The sequence below is a fragment of the Rutidosis leptorrhynchoides genome, chromosome 1 (assembly GCF_046630445.1).
Source record: "Rutidosis leptorrhynchoides isolate AG116_Rl617_1_P2 chromosome 1, CSIRO_AGI_Rlap_v1, whole genome shotgun sequence".
NCBI lineage: Eukaryota > Viridiplantae > Streptophyta > Magnoliopsida > Asterales > Asteraceae > Rutidosis > Rutidosis leptorrhynchoides.
This window is the reverse complement of record NC_092333.1, coordinates 95,154,644-95,176,627: the sequence shown is the minus strand read 5'-3', so window position 1 is coordinate 95,176,627 and position 21,984 is coordinate 95,154,644. Positions and strand designations below refer to the sequence as shown.

The following is a 21,984-nucleotide window of genomic DNA, read 5'->3' as shown; positions in this document are numbered from 1 at the left end:
AACAAGTGATTTTGGTTGTAGTAGATGGTTTGGTGCAATCACGGGCCATATGCCCCTTTCGTCCACAATTGTGACAAGAATAAGGAAAAACTCTGGAAGCACCTTTCTTCACACTACCAACACTCTCGGTTGCATCTTTACTCTTCTTGCTCGAGTGACTAGTAGCTTCAAACTTCCTTGTGCCAAAAGTAAAGCCACTCTTTCTCAAGATGAGCGACTCAAAACCTTTGGCCATATTGAACAACTCGTCAAAACTTTTCACCACGTTTACACTAATCTTCTCTTGATAGCTATCGTTCAAGATTCGGTAAAAATATTCTTTCAACATTTTATCATTCCCTACATACTCCGGGAAAAATTGGGTCTTTGACAAGAAAACGGATTTGAGAGTGTTCAAATCCATCGACCCTTGCCTCAAGGCACGCAACTCATCCTTAAGCCTAGTAAGATCGGCCGAAGTTCAGTACTCTTGGAAAAAACTCCGCCTTGAACTCGTCTCAAGTGAAATCCATACATTGTTCTTCACCGTAAAGTTGGATTTTCGCATCCCACCACAACTTGGCATCACCTCTTAACATGCTACAACCATACCTCGTATTCTTATCGAGAGGGCATTCACAAGTACGAAAGTCCCCCTCCATATCGGAGATCCAACGGGCAATCTTAAGTGGGTCCCGTTCACCCTCAAAAGTGGGAGGTTGAGCATCTTTGAAGTTCTTGTAGAAAAAGTCTCGCCTTCCAACATTATCTTCGTGAAGAACGGCCTTAATTTGTTCCTTTACAAGATCAACTACTTGCTCATTGATCGAATCTAAGAACATCTTCCTAACGTCCTCGAGAAACTCCGTTCTTTGACGTTTAAAGATGGCCTCAACTTTGGCCGCGAATTCGGAGGCCTCCATTTTCAGTATCATGGCTGTTTCTCATCTTCATTCTATAAAACGAAATAAATTAGATAATGAAACGATAAGTCATGACACACATATATACACATATACACCTTACCACCCCATCTTGCTCAACAATCGTCGTACTTCGCTTGTTTGACACGATTTGCACCCGTAACAATGGTAGCTAGTCATTATTACGCGAGCATCTCGCATTAACTTGCTAGTACAACGTATATCTCGCTTGATAGATTCCAAATACAACACAAAACAAATAGCGCAAGGTTAGTTCACATAAACCTATGCACTAACCAAACCCGGTACGGCCCGTCGCCTACAAGTCCCGCATAAAACGCATACACAAATAAGTCTAAGTCTAGGCACCTATCTCAAGTCACCTAAATCCCTAAGACCATGCTCTGATACCACTTGAAACAACCCAACCCGCATTCAACCGGATAAAATTTTTTTTTAGAATAATCATTAACCCCCGCTTAAACGGTTACATAACATAAAACGTTCCACGCAAGCCATTTAAACAATATAACAAGTTTAATGTTTACAAGAGGCACGAAGGCCCTTAACCAAATGTAATGTAAGTTCGACCCATTAACATGATCGTTTTAATCCAAATGACACCCGAGCATGGTTTGGGGTTAAACTACCCAAAATGCTAGGTCGACTTCCAAAAGCTTCAACAGGCATCCAACACCGGGAAACTAGTGCCCAACTACCCCCTTCCCTTTCTCCGCACCTGCATCTAAAAAGTAAACAACGAGAGGGGTAAGCTAACGCTTAGTAAATGCAATAATTACACATATACATATATAACCTACTTACTTGCAATCACATACACATTACCGCATACAAGCTAGCGACTCAACAACTGTAACATCCCGCATTTTTCAGTTAATTCATTTTAACGCCCATTTTTTTTAATTAATACCTTTCATCATCTATATTCGTACCTTTCATTAACTAACGTTCTTAACATTTCCGTTATTGGATTATAACATCTCCCGTTTACTCTAGCATAGTAAAATAATTTGTTCGGTTAATTTTCGCACCTGACTACAAACTTGAGGGACTAATCTTGTCATTTGGCCAATTTGGGTCAACTAGTCATCACCTCCCACCTCTCATCCTCTCATTTCTCTCTTATCCCTTTCTTAATACTTCCATCTTTTCTCTCAAACCCCAACATCAAAGATTCATCATCTATTTCGGATCTAGGAAGCTCACAACAAATCCGACTACATATTCATGATCCTCTCTTCATCCTCTTCAATTGGGTACCAATTTCATAGCTTAGGGTAAGCTTTTTAAAATCTTTAATTTTCATAAATTAGACCTTTAGACTTGAAATGGTGTTAATTAGTGTCTATGGCTTATTGTGATGTCGTATATGTAATTTGTATGCTCAATCTTGTTATTTGGTGTAACTAGCATGAACACTTGCATTGGGTTAGTTTAATCTTTGATTTTGATTGATTAAATGCTGTTAGATGTTAAACCTATTGTGTTAAATGTGTTACTAGCATCATTAGCTTCAATTTGATATGTTGGTTGGTTTGGTAAGACCTCATTAACATGATTATTGATTTCATGATTCTTGGTTAGGGTTTGATAGATTTTAAAATGAACCTTTGGTGCATAAAATGCTTGAAAATGTTGTTTGTAGGTGTTTAGTTGTGATGTATGTTTAATTACCTTCGAAACGGCATATCATATATGTAAATTGGATCACCGAATTATGAAATGCGTTTTACGAACTTGAAACTTGAATAATGAACTTTTAACGATCATTCGACGAGGTTTTTGTTGTTGTAAATGATTAACTTGATAGATGAAATGTGGTTAGTCGTTTTCTTCGTCAAAATACCTTTCCAACGGTGTAAGATACATATTCTAAGTATTTTCGGTTCACAAATTGTGTTTGTTGAGTTTTGGTTCATGTACTTGTGTGTTTCAGCAAACAGGGTCTGTGCACTAATTTGGACGCCGTCTAAACCCTTGGACGCCATCCAGCCCTTCACAGTTGGATGCCGTCCAACCAATCTAGACGCCGTCCAAATGAACTGTCAGGGTCTGTCCAATTTGACCATTTTTTGTTTAATTCTAACTATGCTACGCACCTCCGATTAACATGTAACTTGTTCTAACATGCTCATATATGAATATATAACTCAGAAAAATTGTCCGAGACCCGACCCGAACGTGTTGACTTTTTCGTTGACTTTGACCCAACCAAAGTTGACTTTTAATCAAAATTTACCAAATACTTATGCAATCATTCTAGCATGCTTTTTATACTTATATCTTGCATGAAACTTGACAACGTGATCCACATGTTATATATAATCGAGTCGTAACGAGCCATAGGACTAATTGAACAACTTTGACCGACCGTATTTATCGATATTGATACAACCTACTTGTTTAGGTCAAGACTAGCATTCATTCATGCACTCATTTACTTTGTGAAGTACCTTTATACTCGTGCACTCGAGGTGATATCATAGTCCCACCTTTTCAACAACTTTTACTCTTTAAACTATGGGATGAGAAACATATACAATTTTATACTACATACTTTATACTTTGAACACAAGTACGAAAACAAACATTCCACAGCGAGTTAGAACAAAAAGCCTCAATTCAATTATCATTAGTTACACTAACAGGGTGTAACCGAGAACTTATATTATGTGATCACATGGGCTTGATGAGCCTCATTCGGACGGTTCGCTACCGTTAGCGGATGAAATATATTTTCGGGTTTAGTGTATGTTCTAACACTACGTAACAGGGTACAAAACAGTTAAGTCTTGATAATTGGGTGCTCGCGAACATACTTTTGGAATGAAAACGATTTGGATAATCAGCGTTATGGAAATACAAAATCTTGTGTTTCAAAACAACGTTTACAAATACACCTATGATTTCACCAACGTTTTTCGTTGACAGTTTTCTATATGTTTCTCAGGTTCATGAATGGCTATTTGATACATGCTTCCGCATACACTTTGATTACTTGCTTGGGGTCAAGCATACATGCATACGCTAGTGATAGCACCTTTGGGTTCAAGCATACTGTTTACATACTTAAGCTATTTGTAGCAACCGTGATTTTTAACTTATATTATGTCGCAAGTCATTTCATTTATACTTTGTACCTTTGTAAACTTAAACTCTTTGTCGAACCGTTTGGTAACTAAACTTTGCAAGTCATGCACGTTTCAAATGAACGCGACATAATTTTGGTCAAACGCGTCTCATTTAGGGACTATGACCACGCAACGGGACCTAAGTTAAAGGCGCCGTCAATGTCGATTTTGTCGAGTCGTTACAGATGGTATCAGAGCGTTGGTTGTAGGGATCTAGGATGTGCATTAATGTGTCTGACAGAGTCGTTAGGATGCGTTAGTGAATCTAGACTACAATCGAATAGTTAATCATTGCATTCTGACTTGCATTTGCTATAGATAGCACTTAATTGACTACTTGTGCATTTATACTTGAATCATTCTTAGGCGAACTTCTTAATGGTACCAAATTTTCATCATACGGACTTTTACTCTACCACTTTCTGGTAACACACATAAATTCGAGATTCCTATGCACAAGGATAACGACGACTTCATTAGTCACACTAGTCCGGGAACTCTGTCTCCCAGATTGTTATTCACCACCGTCCCGGCTTACTATTCACGAGTACTATAATTTTTTTCACCACTATGGCAATCACTAACCACTATCGATGTTACACCAGTAACATTCACTATCTCCCACTTCTTGTTGCTACCATCACTACTCTAGATGAGTATCATCATCGCCACTTATCACTACGATTGCATACTACTCGTTATCATAATTCGTTACTCCTTTCGTACCTAAGGACATTATTGGTTGACTTGAACCGCATTGACGTGAACAATCGTTTATACACTTCCCTCGGGAAACGCTTCTTCAGAGTTGCACAAATTCTTTCGATTCGATACGAGTCACGTTAGAGATGCCGTTACATTTTGTTCATTTTAAATCTTCACGATTACACGAACTCGATTCTATGGAGTGATGTGGGAATGGAGGTATGAGTTAGCATAATATAACGACACTCGATCAACGTAGTTATATTATGGTAAGTCATACCAAAGTTCTAATGACTCGTGATGGTGATTGGACTCGATCAACCTAATCACCATCATGTGCCATGTACATGACTTTATTTTTCCTTGTTGCCATCCGAAAACTTCGAGAATATTGATAACAACCATACCAGGGACACATCTTGATATTACCAAATCCTATTTATGCTTCTGAACGAATGACCAATTCTTTCAACTTCAAAACATAGGTTACACGTGTATACTATCTCGTCTTCACACACTTTTATCGACGAACTACGAAAGGCTTGATATGCTCACATCGAGGCAGAAACTTCGTTCGCATTACACTCGTACTTCCATGTAAGGAAAACCTTTATCTAAATTCTCAATGGAGAGAGAGACTCTTCACGTTATACTAGTATTCGCCTCGAGGGTGAATAGTCCTAACGAACGTTTTCAGAAACTGATAAGAAACTTGTTCTAGCAAACATTTTCAAGTCCTAGCAAACTTGTTCAAACATATTTTAAAGAAATTGTATCTCGGCACGGCGTGCCATTGCCATTTAATTTCAGATCGAGATACTCGTTTCACTTCTAAATTTCAGAGTGCCTTACAAGAAACCTCGGGGACCCATTCAAACATGAGTACCGCGTATCATCCACAAACCGACAGACCAAACAAACGTACGATTCAAACCTTTGAAAAACATATCACGAACTTGTATTATTGCCTTTAATTGATTCCTCTTACAACGCTAGTTATCATTCGAGTATTAACGCCGCACCTTTTCGAAACTTTATATGGCCGCAAATGTCGTTCTCCTATTCGTTGAGCCGAAGTAGGTGACAAGCAAACCACCGGACCCGAACTCATTCATGAAATAACCGTTAAGACCGTTCAAACCCAAGAGAGGCTCAAGACGGCCCGTAGTCACCAAAAGAGCTATGCCAATGTTATACGTAAACCTTTTGAATTCCAAGTGGATAACCGCTTAACGTTAAAAATCGCACCTCGAAAAGGTGTGATCCGTTTCGGGAAACGTAGAAAGCTAAATCCACAATATTCTGATCCTTTTGAAATCTTGGGGCGTATTGGACCCGTTGCTTACGGTTTCGAACTTCCGACTCAATTGAGCTCCATTCATCCTACATTCAGTGTATCAAACTTAAAGACGTGTCTTGCGAAACAAGAACTTGTTATCCTTTTCGATGAGCTTACTATCGACGATACACTCCATTTTCTAGGAGAATCGGTTGGAATTATAGATCGTGAAACCAAACTTTAAAACAACGTAAAATCCCGACTGTCAAATTTCGTTGAAATGCCCAAGGAAGTACCTTCGTTTATTAGTAGAATTGGCAACGCAAGATCTCAAGGAAGAAACAACAACTATTACTTCCAACTAAATTTCAGGACGAAATTTCTTTTAAGGTGTAGGTAATGTAACATCCCGCATTTTTTCGTTAATTCATTTTAACTCCCGTCTTTTTTTTAATTAATACCTTTCGTCATCTATATTCGTACCTTTCGTTAACTAACGTTCTTAACATTTCCGTTATTGGATTATAACATCTCTCGTTTACTCTCGCGTAGTAAAATAATTTGTTCGGTTAATTTCCGCACCCGACTACAAACTTGAGGGACTAATCTTGTCATTTGACCAATTTGGTTCAACTAGTCATCACCTTCCACCTCTCATCCTCTCATTTCTCTCTTATCCCTTTCTTAATACTTCCATCTTTTCTCTCAAACCCCAACATCAAAGATTCATCATCTATTTCGGATCTAGGAAGCTCACAACAAATCCGACTACATATTCGTGATCCTCTCTTCATCCTCTTCAATTTGGTACCAATTTCATAGCTTGGGGTAAGCTTTTTAAAATCTTTAATTTTCATAAATTAGACCTTTAGACTTGAAATGGTGTTAATTAGTGTGTATGGCTCATTGTGATGTCGTATATGTAATTTGTATGCTCGATCTTATTATTTGGTGTAAGTAGCATGAACACTTGAAATGGGTTATTTTAATCTTTGATTTTGATTGATTAAATGTTTTTAGATGTTAAACCTATTGTGTTAAATGTGTTACTAGCATCATTAGCTTCAATTTGATATGTTGGTTGGCTTGGTAAGACCTCATTAACATGATTATTGATTTCATGATTCTTGGTTAGGGTTTGATAGATTTTAAAACGAACCTTTGGTGCATAAAATGCTTGACAATGTTGTTTGTAGGTGTTTAGTTGCGATGTATATTTATATACCTTCGAAACGACATATCATATATGTAAATTGGATCACCGAATCATGAAATGCGTTTTACGAACTTGAAACTTGAATAATAAACTTTTAACGATCATTCGAAGAGGTTTTTGTTGTTGTAAATGATTACCTTGATAGATGAAATGTGCTTAGTCATTTTCCTCTTCAAAATACCTTTCCAATGGTGTAAGATACGTATTCTAAGTGTTTTCGGTTCACAAATTGTGTTTGTTGAGTTTTGGTTCGTGCACTTGTGTGTTTCAGCAAACAGGGTCTGTGCACTAATCTGGACGCCGTCCAAACCCTTGGACGCCATCCAGCCCTTCACAGTTGGACGTCGTCCAAATGAACTGTCAGGGTCTGTCTAATTTGACCATTTTCCATTTAATTCTAACTATGCTACGCACCTCCGATTAACATGTAACTTGTTCTAACATGCTCATATATGAATATATAACTCAGAAAAATTGTCCGAGACCCGACCCGAACGTGTTGACTTTTTCGTTGACTTTGACCCGACCAAAGTTAACTTTTAATCAAACTTAACCAAATACTTATGCAATTGTTCTAGCATGCTTTTTATACTTATATCTTGCATGAAACTTAACAACGTGATTCACATGCTATATATAATCGAGTCGTAATGAGCCATAGGACTAATTGAATAACTTTGACCGACCGTATTTACCGATATTGATACAACCTACTTGTTTAGGTCAATACTAGCATTCATTCATGCACTCGTTTACTTTGTGAAGTACCTTTATACTCGTGCACTCGAGGTGAGATCATAGTCCCACCTTTTCAACAACTTTTACTCTTTAAACTATGGGATGAGAAACATATGCAGTTTTATACTACATACTTTATACTTTGAACACAAGTACGACAACAAACTTTCCACAGCGAGTTAGAACAAAAATCCCCAATTCAATTATCATTAGTTACACTTACATGGTGTAAGCGAGAACTTATATTATGTGATCACATGGGCTTGACGAGCCTCATTCGGACGGTTCGCTACCGTTAGCGGATGAAATATATTTTCGAGTTTAGTGTATGTTCTAACACTACGTAACAGGGTATAAAACAGTTAAGTTTTGATAATTGAGTGCTCGCGAACATACTTTTGGAATGCAAATGATTTGGATAATCAATGTTATGGAAATACAAAATCTTGTGGTTCAAAACAACGTTTACAAATACACCTATGATTTCACCAACGTTTTTCGTTGACAGTTTTCTATATGTTTCTCAGGTTCATGAATAGCTATTTAATATATGCTTCCGCATATACTTTGATTACTTGCTTGGGGTCAAGCATACATACATACGCTAGTGATAGCACCTTTAGGTTCAAGCATACTGTTTACATACTTACGCTATTTGTAGCAACCGTGATTTTTAACTTATATTATGTCGTAAGTCATTTCATTTATACTTTGTACCTTTGTAAACTTAAACTCTTTGTCGAACCGTTTGGTAACTAAACTTTGCAAGTCATGCACGTTTTAAATGAATGCGACATAATTTTGGTCAAACGCGTCTCATTTAGGGACTATGACCACACAACGGGACCTAAGTTAACGGCGCCGTCAATGTCAATTTTGTCGGGTCGTTACAACAACCATGCAAACATCATGAATAAACTACTACCCGAAATTCACATTAAGCTAGCAGGACCGATAGCATATAGTTCACAATTTATTATGTTAATACAAAATTCACACAACCATGGTTAACCAATCGTACAAGGGAACGGTACTCACGAAAGACTGTCGGAGTTCATAACATCCATTAGTGTACTTAACACCGCGTACTAACTAATCCCCTGGGTGATGTCTTAAACACCGCGACTAACTCACCCCCATGACAATGTGGTGTCTTAAACACCGCGACTATCCCACATGTCAATCAAACCCATGAGTGGTGTCTTGAACACCGCGACAATCCCACTCCCATGACAATGTGGTGTCTTGAACACCGCGATAATCCCACATGTCAATCAACCCATGAGTGGTGTCTTAAACACTGCGACTAGCCCACTCGTTACGTAGAATGTGGTGTCTTGAACACCGCAACAATCCCACATTTCACGCTTCACAAATAAATACATTATATACGTACAAATACATTATATACGTACACGCATAATTATTCCACTCACCTTATCACGCCGGTGGTGATTTAAACACTTCCGTAAGCTTCAAAGCAAGTACCTAATTCATTAAGTACTCATTCATTACACAACTAGTTGGACTAGACACCAACATTTAACACTTGAGCATTTAATGACCCGTTTGCATTAAATGACTCATTTACACCACAACCGCCCATTAAAGGCCAAGACTCATCATTAATCACTAAAAGCTAGTGATTAAAGTCTACTAACACCAACTAACCCAAACGTAGGGCATTTCATACCCATTTCACCCAATTAGATCAACCATTACCCATTTGACCCATTTTTAACACTTAGACTTACAAATTTTGGTAAAACTTAACCCATTAACAACCTTTCATCATTTTACAAGTGTATTAGTGACTAACAACACCATTAACACTTACAAGCCTCAATTTACATGACCAAACCCTAGATTATAACCATTAGGGTTTCCTTACATCAAATTAACCCAAATTCACCCATTTAACCCCCAAATAGGTTTTACAAGTCTCAAATGACCAAACCCTAGTCATAAATCAACTAAAACTCAAAAAATGGAGTTAAGACTTACCAACACTATCAAGTCGTAGCTAAGAACGAGGAGAATAAATTTACTTCTTGCTCCAAAGATCGATTCACAAATCTTCACCTTCAAATCTCAATTTAAATCTAAGTGAGTTTTATGCTTTGAGAGAAAATAGAGAAAGAAAAGAGAAAAGAAATGAAGAAAAAGGGATAAGTGGCTCGGATCTGAGCCACAATCTGATCCACACGTGAAAAGATGAAAATACCCTTGAACCACTCTTTTTAAAAACTGAAAAACGAGTCTGCTAGCCAGTATGGTCGCGGCGCGACCTCACTATGCCGCGGCGTGGCATTCAACGTAAATTTTGAGCTGTTTAAATCTACTCATGATCTTGATTTGAGTACAACGTCACGGTGCGGCTTCCCCCTCCGCGGCGCGACAATGGCCACCAACTGACCACTTTTCGACAACTTGTTCCTACTATTGTTTACGCGACTCGTAGGCCCAATTCTCGCTTCGTATATACGTCTAAACTTCACAATAAAGCCTCATACGACTTAATACCTTCTTAAACCAAATGCATATACTTATACATGTATACACTCTCAAGTATATATATATATATATATATATATATATATATCGTGTACATCAAACTAAAACTTTAAATCATTTCATCACATATACAAACGAAATATAAACGTTCTAACTATCAAATATGTACCTCAAGTCATGTATGAAGAAAACGGGATGTTACACCAATTCTTATGATTCTTTTTTCACCGGCTTTGTGATCACTTGATCTTCACTTTTAACCGACAAAGCGAGTATTTTAGCGATAAAGCTTGAAATTTTATTGTTTTTGGGCCTCAATACTGGGGTGAAAATGTTACTTTTTAGCTGATATTAAATATCCCACACTTAGACTTTGCTTGTCCTCAAGAAAACTTCTCATTTTTATTTCAAGAAATCTTTCTGGAGTTTCATTTCTATTAGCCTAAGCGGTTTGCTTTTTATTATAAGAGCAAAAAAATAAGGTAAGTTATCTATGTTAGGGTTGAAACTATCTCTGCAAGTATGCGAGGAGGTTACATGACTTAGGCTAGATTTCACGGGTCACTCAAATTACACAAGTGTTTAGGGTTCCCTATATATCTAAGAAATGAATTCACTCATAGCCAGTCATGTTGCAACCATCGTCATAGGCTTGATAAAGACTCAAATCCTTGCCACTAATGTGAAAAACGGTAATAACCATAGCTTATAGGTCATTTGTCAATTTGGAAGGATGCAAAGGAATTTTGGAGTGGTGGTGAAGTTGTTTTAAGGGGTGAGAAAGGGTAATAGTCTTTTTAAAGACTTTTATTCCGAATTTCGGAAATGAAAGATAGATAAGAGTGCTGATATTTTTGAGAAGTACTTTTGAACATTTCTCCTTTCGGAGTGACAGGCATTTTGTGGTCAAGTCTTTCTTCGGCATTTCTCTTTATAAGTTCTGCTATTTTTATCAGAACTTTGAAAATACACATTTTTTTTTTTTTGGAGATATCATCTCGAGAGACCTTCTGCCGGTAAACTTTTTACAAGACCTTTGCCATGATACTTGAGAAGTTTATAATATCGAGTTTTCGGAGGGGATCTCATTTTCTGGATTTTTTGAGTGATAGTAAAGATGATGCGGATGTGGTAGAAGTGGTGAAGGTGTGAAGGATTTATTTTGATAAATGGCTAGCTCTTCTGATTATACGCGAATCACATTTCATTACTTGGAAATGCAGATCTAGAGCAAGCGAGGACTGAGTTATGTTTGATTTTTTTAAGTCCTTCTGCTCGTGCGAAGGTGTTGTACTTCGTGCGATGCTCGTGTCATCCGTGCGAAGTATAGTTGTTCGTGTGAAGGGAGTGATTTGTATAAATTGTGTAACTTTGTGATTCTGATATGTAATCTGGAATGTTATAAGTATATGAGATGTAAATACTCAATCAGGTATCACATTCCCAGGTAATAACAATAAAGGTAAATGCTCGATGAAATAAGATCACCGAGTTCTTGTGCTATCAGGTGAGTGGGACTATCCTTTTGGATATTCGTATAAAGTAGCGGGTTATGTTACTATTTCCATGTTCGGCCCGACCTGATTATGCTATTGTTGAATATACTATGTTGTATATGTGTGGTTATGTCCACATTGTGTTTGTCGGCTTTGAATAGCGAAGCTAGACAAAGTTCAACTTTGAATAATGAAGCTGAACAACATGACTTAACTTTGAATAGGGAAGTTGGGTTCAATGTCATTGTCCGTGTAGTATAGTTTAAAGGGCACATTCGTTGCCTGTGGACTATATACTAAGTATTCAGTAAACAAGAACTATCGATAAACTCTAGCCCGATCAGCTAGTAATTGAATGTCATGCCAGACCGTTGGTATCCTAATGTTTGTGTGAATTGTGTTTATGCAATTGTATTATAGCTTGATACTGTATGCCGATATTTGTTAGGATTGTTTTATTTACTTAGCTTTGTATTAATCCCCCATATCTTCTCTCCCTGTAGGTTAAGACACTTTTGCATGTTATGGGATTGGGAGAAGAACTTGCATGTTTGTTATGTTTGACAATCTTTTGTACTTTGATTATGGTTATGTTTGTACAGTTGTTTTTGGATAACGTAACACTGGAATTTTAGTAATGTGTAATATTAACATGTTTCAATACATATGTAAAGTATGTTTATTATATTCAGCAATGTATTAAAAAAACGGTGTTACGGTATTTTTTTAAAATGTTTATATTTTCACGTGACATTAACACACACACACACACACACACACACACACATATATATATATATATATATATATATATATATATTACTATAGAAAACATTGTAAATGGTTTAAATATGTGATCATTCATACACACACACACACACACACACACACACACACACACACACACACACACACACACACACATATATATATATATATATATATATATATATATATATATATATATATGTCCGTTCGTGTGTATAATACTCTACAAATATTATATTAGCGTAATGTTTTAAATTTATGCGCAAACTGTAAATTAACTTTATATTATAAAATATCATTGATAAATTATATTATAATTTAATAAAGAAATATCTATTTTATAATTTTTATTACTATAGAAAACATTGTAAATGGTTTAAATATGTGATCATTCATACACACACACACACACACACACACACACACATAATATTTGATGAATAGCCACAAGTAGGACCGGCTCGGTCTACAGTACTGAGCAATCCAATTACAAAGCAGTCCGAACACGATCCAATTCTCCCCATACTTATCACTATAGATATTTAGATGTATGCGTGTTCTGCTTCGTTTGAGATTACAGCATAATGCAATTAATTTTAACTAAAAACATATACAATTAGAGATGTGTATAAAATATTATTCTTAATGATCAATTTTAAAAACAACTTTTTTGGAGCTTGTGTTAAGTGTTTTATCGATTATTTTTTAATTAAAGTTAAAATTATTCAAACAGACGGGCTCATAATCTATGTGTTAGTATTCAATAGTAATGTTTTCGATATAAATGTTTTGAGTAATAAAAGTTTTTTTTATTGTAATTGTATTATATATTTGATATGTATCAATATTAACGTTATCAATTACTAATTTATACAGATGTCGTGCAACGCACGAGCTCATAAAACTAATATATATATATATATATATATATATATATATATATATATAGGGGCAGGATCAATGGGGAAGTAACCAATCGGGAGGAAGCGGGGGGAAGAAAAAAAATTTCGTTTTTTTTTTTTAGATTTTTTTTTTCAGACATCAAGATCACACGAAAATATGAACATTTAAAAAAGACACTTCGTGATGAATGTTATTATTTAGGCGGAAAAACGATCGACAAAAATAACATTCAAGATAATATTGATCGTGAAGAATGTTAAAGTTTTTTTTTCATGTTTTGTGAAGTAAAATTTAGCCCGATTTAGAGTTTAGGGTTTAGGATTTAGGGTTTAGGGACTAAACCCAAAACACAAAACCCTAAACCCTAAACTCTAACCCGTTCATGTTAAAAACTCAATCTAAATACTAAATCTAAACTCTAAACCCTAAATTTTTAAACCATAATATCTAAAACCTCAACATACGCTCAAAAACACGATAATTGTTATATATTACTTCTTCGAGCGTTTTCCCGCCAAAATAAAAACATTTATCACAAAGTGTCTTTATTAAATGTTCATATTTTCATCCAATTTATAATGTTCGTGAACAAAGTTTTTTCAAAAAACGAGAAAAAAAAATTCTGCTTCCCCCCGCTTCCCCCCGATTGGTTACTTCATCCTTGATCCTATATATATATATATATATATATATATATATATATATATATATATATATATATATATATATATATATATAGGAGAGATCCCCTGAGAACTCTAATATTGTGAGAACCTGAGAACTTATAGTCGAGCAGAAAAAAATACGTGGCCGAACAAAAAGTTTCATGGTCGAGCAATTTTTTGTCTGGTGAAAATGTAGAACATGCATGTAGAACACATAAGGTAGAACAGAAAAATGTAGAACATGTTTGAATTTTCAAATTTTTTCAAATTGGACCTGATTTTCTTCAAATCATAATTTTGTAGAACATAAATAAGTTCAAATTTCTTCAAATTAGTTCGAATTTCACCATTTTTATTCGAATTTCACACGTTCTACATCAAAATCAACTTTTTTTTTATTTAGCCCGATTTAGAGTTTAGGTTTAGGGTTTACTACGTAAACCCAAAACCTAAAACCCTAAACTCTAAACCGTTCGTGTAAAAAACTCATTCTAAACCCTAAATCTAAACCCTAAACCCTAAAATATAAACCCTAAAACCCTAAATCTAAACCCTTTAATTTGATGAAAATTGATGTAGAACAAGTGTAGAACCACATATTCTACATGCTGTTCTACATCCTGTTCTACAAAAATGTAGAACCAAGCAAACAATTAATCTAAAGACAAAAAAAAAATAAAATTGTTCGACTAGGGTAGTTTTTTTGTTCGGCCGCGATAATTTTTTTGCTCGAATAGAAAGTTTTCAGAGTTCTCAATGCTAAAAAGTTCTCATTTGATCCCTCTACTTATATATATATATATATATATATATATATATATATATATATATATATATATATATATATATATATATATATATATATATATATTGGGCTATTTGTTGCCCCCACACTGAAATCTTAAATATAGGGGATGGGCCAAAGATGTCCCTCTCAACTCTCCATCGAACCTGGTCAAAGTGGGCCAATGATCAAGAGTTGCGGAAAACAAGTGGTCCATGACGTGTGTAAGTTAAGTCAAGTCAACAAAATGAATATTTGCAAGACCTCCTTTCCAAGTTTTTTTCTAAATCAACTTGCCAATTTGATACACATTAAGATAATAATAATAATAATAGGATTATAACACTACACTACACTACACATTAGAGTATCTTTGCCTCTAACTATACTTCCATAGCTGAAATATATTTATCATAATACTTGCTTAATCCCATATTACAAACGAAGAACTATATCATTCCGAAACCAGATATGTCAATAGCTTGACAAGTGACAACATTCATCATGTCTCTAAAATCTGTAACTTTGACTTCAAACTTAAACACCCAAACCTAAAACACAGACCTACGTCAATAAAATATCAAATGACCTTTAGAACAAAAAAACGAACTTCGTAACTAAATAAATGAGTAAATTAAAAAGCCGATCTCGAGAAAGTAAAAAGAACGAGTTGAAAAAAAAGATTCTTAGGCCTTAACGAGTAATATAAACTACTCCGTATTTAAAAAGGGTCCTTAGACCATAACGAATAATATATAGCTCTTTGGACCTTATCAGAATGCTAATAGACTTTGATATCTTTTTTTCCGGGCTTTTGATTGTTGTTTTGGGTCGAGTTTCGCCTTTGCTGCTTTAGTTGTGTTCCCCAGTTCCCAGGCTTCGCCTTCACTGTTTCAGTTGTGTTTTCATAGTTTTCACATTTCTCTAATCTCTGATTGTGTATGTACATATATAAAAAAACAAATCCCCTGAAAACCATGTGCGCCAAGTGGTCGATCGGGTTGTTCCCCTTCCGAGCCATCCATCTAAATTACACACGCGATTAATCAACTTGACAATTGAGTGAGTTAGCAATCCACTTACTTATAAACTACGAACTTCACCAGTCTTTCGCTACTTCAATGTTTTATCTTCTATCAATCGATAGGTTTGTGCCTATCAAACAGAGCGTTATTGGTTACGGGAAGTGAAGGTTAGGCCAAATACTTTAGTATAGCAAAAAAGTGTATTCCTACCCTTCAGATTAACGGGGTAAGTAAATAATGCATAGCGAGTACATATGGAAGGTAAATGCCACTACAGAAAACGTGAACAAATAAATATTATATAAACATAAGTTTACTTCTCTGTCTAAACTCCAAACTTATGGAATTCTTTCAACTCTGACAAATAAGGATTTTTATTTATCGGTCTATTTTATATATCGATCGTCATTTTTAATTTGTTCAACCACTCATCAAACATATACTTTTAAATATGTAGACACTAGACACAAGTGTAGCGTGTTCAGGCCGGATTTGGGTCCGTGCAACTCGTGCAAGCATACAGGGCCCATAACTTATGAGGGCCCATAAATTAGTCAATATCCACTACCCAATATTCACTACCCAATATCCAGTTGGTTTTAGGACCAAAATATTTGTTGGAAATCTAAAGACACAACTTAAGATAATTCAAGTCCAAACCAATTCAATGTTTAATTTGCTCTCGTTTTTATATACTGAAGCGTTACATATTTGTATAGCGATGTGAGATTTTGGAATGTTTCATTATTCAAATATTATAAATGAAAAGAATAACTACTCCGTGTTATGTACTATCCTATGTTATCATTTCAAAAGTTATAAGTTTATTTTAACAACTTACTAAACTAGCTTTCTTTTTCAACAGCTTAATTAATTACTTTCTTAAACATTAAAGTTTTTATATTTAAACAATCTTAATAAATTACACTCATAAAATAAAGTGTCATACACACCCACTTTCTTTTACGATCCATGACTAGTTTAAAAAAAGAAAAGGCCTACTATTTATTTAATGAACAGGGCCTAAAAAATCAACAAGACGGCCCTGAGCGTGTTGCTAGTTACTCCTATTGCTAAATTAAAAGTTGGTGATACTTTGCTTCTTAACTGAAAGCCCCCACCCAAATGGCCTAAAGAAAGGCCCACTGGCTAAAGACGTGTTTTTAGAAGGCTGGGCTTGGGCCGTAACGAGTAACTTTAAAGTTCCATTTTTTTTTTTTTGCCGGGTATTTTATTTTTTATTTAACAATAAATGTAAATGTTAATAAGACCTAATGCTTTTCAATTTTCAGTACATATCCAAAATGAATAATCTGATTTAAACAAAAAATATCAAAATATGAATACTTTTTTCAAACAAGTCTTGGCACCACCAAATTCATATAACATCTCCTTAAAACACGTATATTATATTAAAAAGAACTTTTTCACCATTTATAAACACATTATTTATTTGTACATTCAAAATAACCACGTACTCCCTAAAAACAACTACACTCCATCACCTCAATGTACAATTTTCTTGATGAATATTATTATTCTTAATTTTTAATAACAACTTTTAAAACTGACATTAGAAAAATCTAATTAAAAAAATGGTGTTACTAAAGTGTAACATAAACACACATCAAGGGTAGCTAAGGCGTATTTGATTAAGTCGAAATCGTCCTAAATATATACAATTACATCAGATAGTCATTAAATTAAATTGATTCATATTTGATATTGATATTGATATTGATACACATTAAATCGATATCATGTTATCTAAGTGTTAATTTTTGCCTTTTGGGGGTCTTCATCATAGTTCTACAAATTACGGAGTACCAATTACCTATTCCCCAACGGTCAATATAAACGGGTATCAGGAGACAAGCACGTGACACCCCATACGTGCATTTCATCAAAAGTAAACAAAAGAATCTCATTTTCCTACATGATACCCCCTCCCCCCTTAACGGTCACATTTCACCGACTAACCCCACCACCAACGGTCATATAACCCCGCGGTCACTCTCCACCGTTAGATCTCCATCCAACGGCTCACAACCACCTCATTCCCCTGACAAACAAAATTAATGAAAAACACCTTATTTTCTTATTTATATAAGAACAAACTTATACCTGTGTGTGAATTTTTTGGGTAGTGCTACTGTTGCCTAATTGAGAGGTGAGAGAGACAGAGTGTGCGTGAGAGTGAGAGAGGTGTGAGGTACGTATCAAAAACTTAAAAACACAATTTTTTTGCACGAATTTATTAAAAATCTTGAATTTATTCATCTGGTTTCAAAAGGGTTTTCAATTCAAATGATGGGTTTTGTTTAAAATTCATAAAGTTTTAATTTATACGTTAGGGTTTTAAAAGGGGTTTGATTATTTATTTTTTTCCATCTGGGTTCTTGATGGGTGTCTGATTTTTTTTTTTCTAAATTAGGGTTAAAAGTCATCAAATTGTGAATTTTTTTTTTTTTTATGGTCTTGAGCAAAGATTAGTATGGAGTTGTTTAAGGTTTGTAACTGGCCAAATGTGTGGTTTAAAGCTTTTAACTTTTTTACAATCTGGGTTTAATCGGATAATGGAAAATTAATTGCATTCATGTTAAGCGTTTGTTTCTTCAATCATCATAACTTCAGAGTGTGTTCTTGGTCGATTATTTTCGGAATCCGATGATCATTTTGAGGTAATGTTTTAATTTTTTTAGTACATCAAATTCTTTGATTCTTTTGAATTGACTATATACATTCTTATTCTTTATTGCACATACATATTATTTTATTTAATTAATATTGATATTGATATACATCAAAGTATACAGATTTTAACAAATTGTTTTGGCATTGGATTCCATTTCTTAAAACCTGTTTTCTTGAAAACGATCCACACTCTTTTTTTTCATTGTTTCTAACTGAAATTTGTTATAATTGAATCGAACCGGGTGAGTGAAAGTTAACAAATTTGGAAGGGTTTAAAGAATGTTGGCTGGGTGTTCATCTTCATTGTTGTCTCCAAGGCATACTAAACCATCTGCACAGTTTCAAGCTTGTCATTTTCCTTCAATGAGCACACAAAGATTGGATTTGCAATGTAATACAACTAACCTCCCAAGAAAAGAATCGACCCGATCACACCCCGTTAGGCCCGTTAGCAGTTTATCAGTCGACAACAACCCGATCGAAGCCCGAACCAGCAGCTGTTCGCTTAAGCACAATGTGGTAGAGAAAAGGAGTGACATTTGGGAGAGCAGTAAAGGACTGAAAAGACTTTATGAAGATGATGAACAAGATGAGTCTTTTAGAGTTAAGAGGAAAAGGGGTTGCAGTAAAGTTGAAGAATTTAGTGGAAATGAAGATAATTTGAGGTTAGGTCATTTGGGTAGTGGGAACTTTTGGTGCCCTGTTACTTCACTACCATATTCACTCGGTCCAAGCAATGTGATTTCGCCCAATTTAAGAACGGGTCCATGGAGTTTTGTGAATGAGTTAGCAGATTTGGGTGAAAAGGGAGTTGGTTCAAGTAGTCATAGGGAACGTGCAGTGAAGGAATCCTCATCCGGGTCAGGTTCAAGGAGCAGTTCACCAGAAAGTCATCAAATTTCGGGTCTTGATCCACAAACGGGCGGGTCAAATGGTGTAGGTGCACCAAACCCAAATCAAAGTTTGGATCTTTTGGCAGTTGGGAACCAAACCCATGATGAAGAAGTTGGATTTGAGCTCATAAGTTTGATTTCAGCTTGTTTGGAAGCCATAAGCACGAAGAACATACATGTCATTAACCATTCGATTTCTAGATTAGGCGAATTAGCATCTCCTAAAGGTGATTCTTCAATTATCAGGCTTGCTTCATATTACACAGAAGCTATTGCTCTTCGAGTATCAAGAATTTGGCCCAACATTTTCCAAATCGCAACGCCTCGAGAGCTTAATCAGATCGAAGAAGAAAATGGGGCTGCTTTACGTCTCATGAATCAAGCAACACCGATTCCCAAATTCATTCATTTCACATCAAACGAGATTCTGCTCAGATCGTTCGAAGGGAAAGATAAAGTTCACATTATAGATTTCGACATCAAACAAGGCCTTCAATGGCCAAGCTTTTTTCAAAGTTTAGCATCAAGAAACAACCCACCGAGCCATGTTCGTATCACGGGTGTTGGTGAATCCAAACAGGATCTTATCGAAACAGGGGCCCGCCTTTCGGGATTTGCAGAAAGCTTAAATCTTGAATTCGAATTTCATCCGGTTGTCGATAGATTAGAAGATGTGAGACTATGGATGCTTCATGTTAAAGAAGGAGAAACAGTTGGCGTAAATTGTGTCTTACAGCTTCACAAAATGCTGTACGACAACACAGGTGGCGCACTTAAAGACTTTTTTGGTCTTATTCGAAGCATAAACCCTAGTATTGTTGTGGTAGCGGAGCAAGAATCGGAGCATAACGAGGTCGTTTTGGAAAAGAGAGTTTCGAATTCATTGAAGTATTATTCTGCTATCTTTGATTGCATTGATACTGTTTTGCCATTACAAAACAGTAGTAACCGAATCAAGATAGAAGAATCGTATGGACGTGAGATTAGAAACATAATCGCGTGTGAAGGACTTGAAAGAATCGAAAGGCACGTTGGGTTTAATCAATGGTGGAAGTCGATTTCAGAGTTAGGAGGATTCAGAAACGTTGAGATTAACGAGAGGGAAGTTTTTCAGAGCGAAATGATACTCAAAATGTACGGTCACCCGTATGGTCCGAACTTGTTTAAAGTTGAAAAGAGACGGTCCGATAGAGGTGGCACTGTTGGTATTACTTTGAGCTGGTCCGATCAGCCACTTTACACCGTATCAGCTTGGACTCCATCTGACATGGCAGGAACTTCGGCTTCGTATCAGCCACATCAGCAGCAACAACCATGATGTGAAGACATATCTTTTTTGGTATAAAGTTTTAACAATTCTTTGTAGGGGTAAAAATATGATTAGATCATTCTTTAATTCATTTGTTGCAGATAGAAAGGAAATTTGTTTAGAAAGAGTCATTATTCTTTTGTTGCAGATAGAAAATTAAACTGTCTAGGAGTCATTCATTTGTAATAGTATTATTTTCTATTTGATTTTGATATTGAATTGATTCTTTGATGATTATGAAGTGATTTACTCGGCATTTCTTGTTTTCGAGCTACTGTATTTTTAGCAGTTTAAGTTGTGTTGTGTATATGAGAGTTACTTATGGATAGGTTGATTCGGGTTGTGTTTTTTCGGACAGATAAACCGATTTTATTTAGAATTTTGTTAACAAAAAGAGGAATATGTCGTATTGGCTGAAATTTCCATACATGGTTTTATGTATGTATATAATATAGGTTAGAAACTAGAAAGAGTAAACTAGCACCTGTGATGAACAAGGCAAAAGTTCGGATTGAGTTTGCAAGAGGTTGGTTTGTGTTTTGTTTTTGTGAATATTTTGAATCATGATCCTAACAGTGACAATCAATAGATATCACCAGTTAAACTTAAGAATTAAGATTTATGTTTGTGTTAATGGTTTTAATTCCTTTGACACCATGTTCATGTCAAAATTGAAGTAAAAAGTTGTAAGCTTGCTCTTAAAGCTCAATCCAGATCCCTTGTCTTTTGAAACAACAGAGTAGAATCTCATTCGGGATTTGTCAAATGTTTTTTTTAGAACTGATAAATTTTTAAGACTGGTAATATCGGTACGTCAAAGGTAGCGACAAACTTTAGCGCTGATACTAGCAAACGTGCTAGCCATCGCCAAGCTTAAAGAGAATACACAACATTTTTTAGCACGGAGTAATTGTGTATATTTAAAAGGTAAGCGCCAATCT

At 35.5% G+C, this 21,984-nt stretch overlaps 1 protein-coding gene across 1 annotated transcript; it reads left to right on the top strand.

The window, feature by feature from the left end:
• The first annotated feature begins 19,057 nt into the window (after positions 1–19,057).
• LOC139863134 (scarecrow-like protein 28) lies at positions 19,058–21,211 on the top strand. Its single transcript, XM_071851786.1, has one exon. It carries the CDS (start codon positions 19,121–19,123, stop codon positions 21,050–21,052), a length of 1,932 nt encoding a protein of 643 aa, XP_071707887.1. The 5' UTR covers positions 19,058–19,120; the 3' UTR covers positions 21,053–21,211.
• Positions 21,212–21,984: the final 773 nt, after the last annotated feature.

Bases quoted from the DNA above. Each gene is read 5' to 3' on its own strand.
- LOC139863134 (XM_071851786.1), top strand. From the start codon at position 19,121: ATGTTGGCTGGGTGTTCATCTTCATTGTTGTCTCCAAGGCATACTAAA.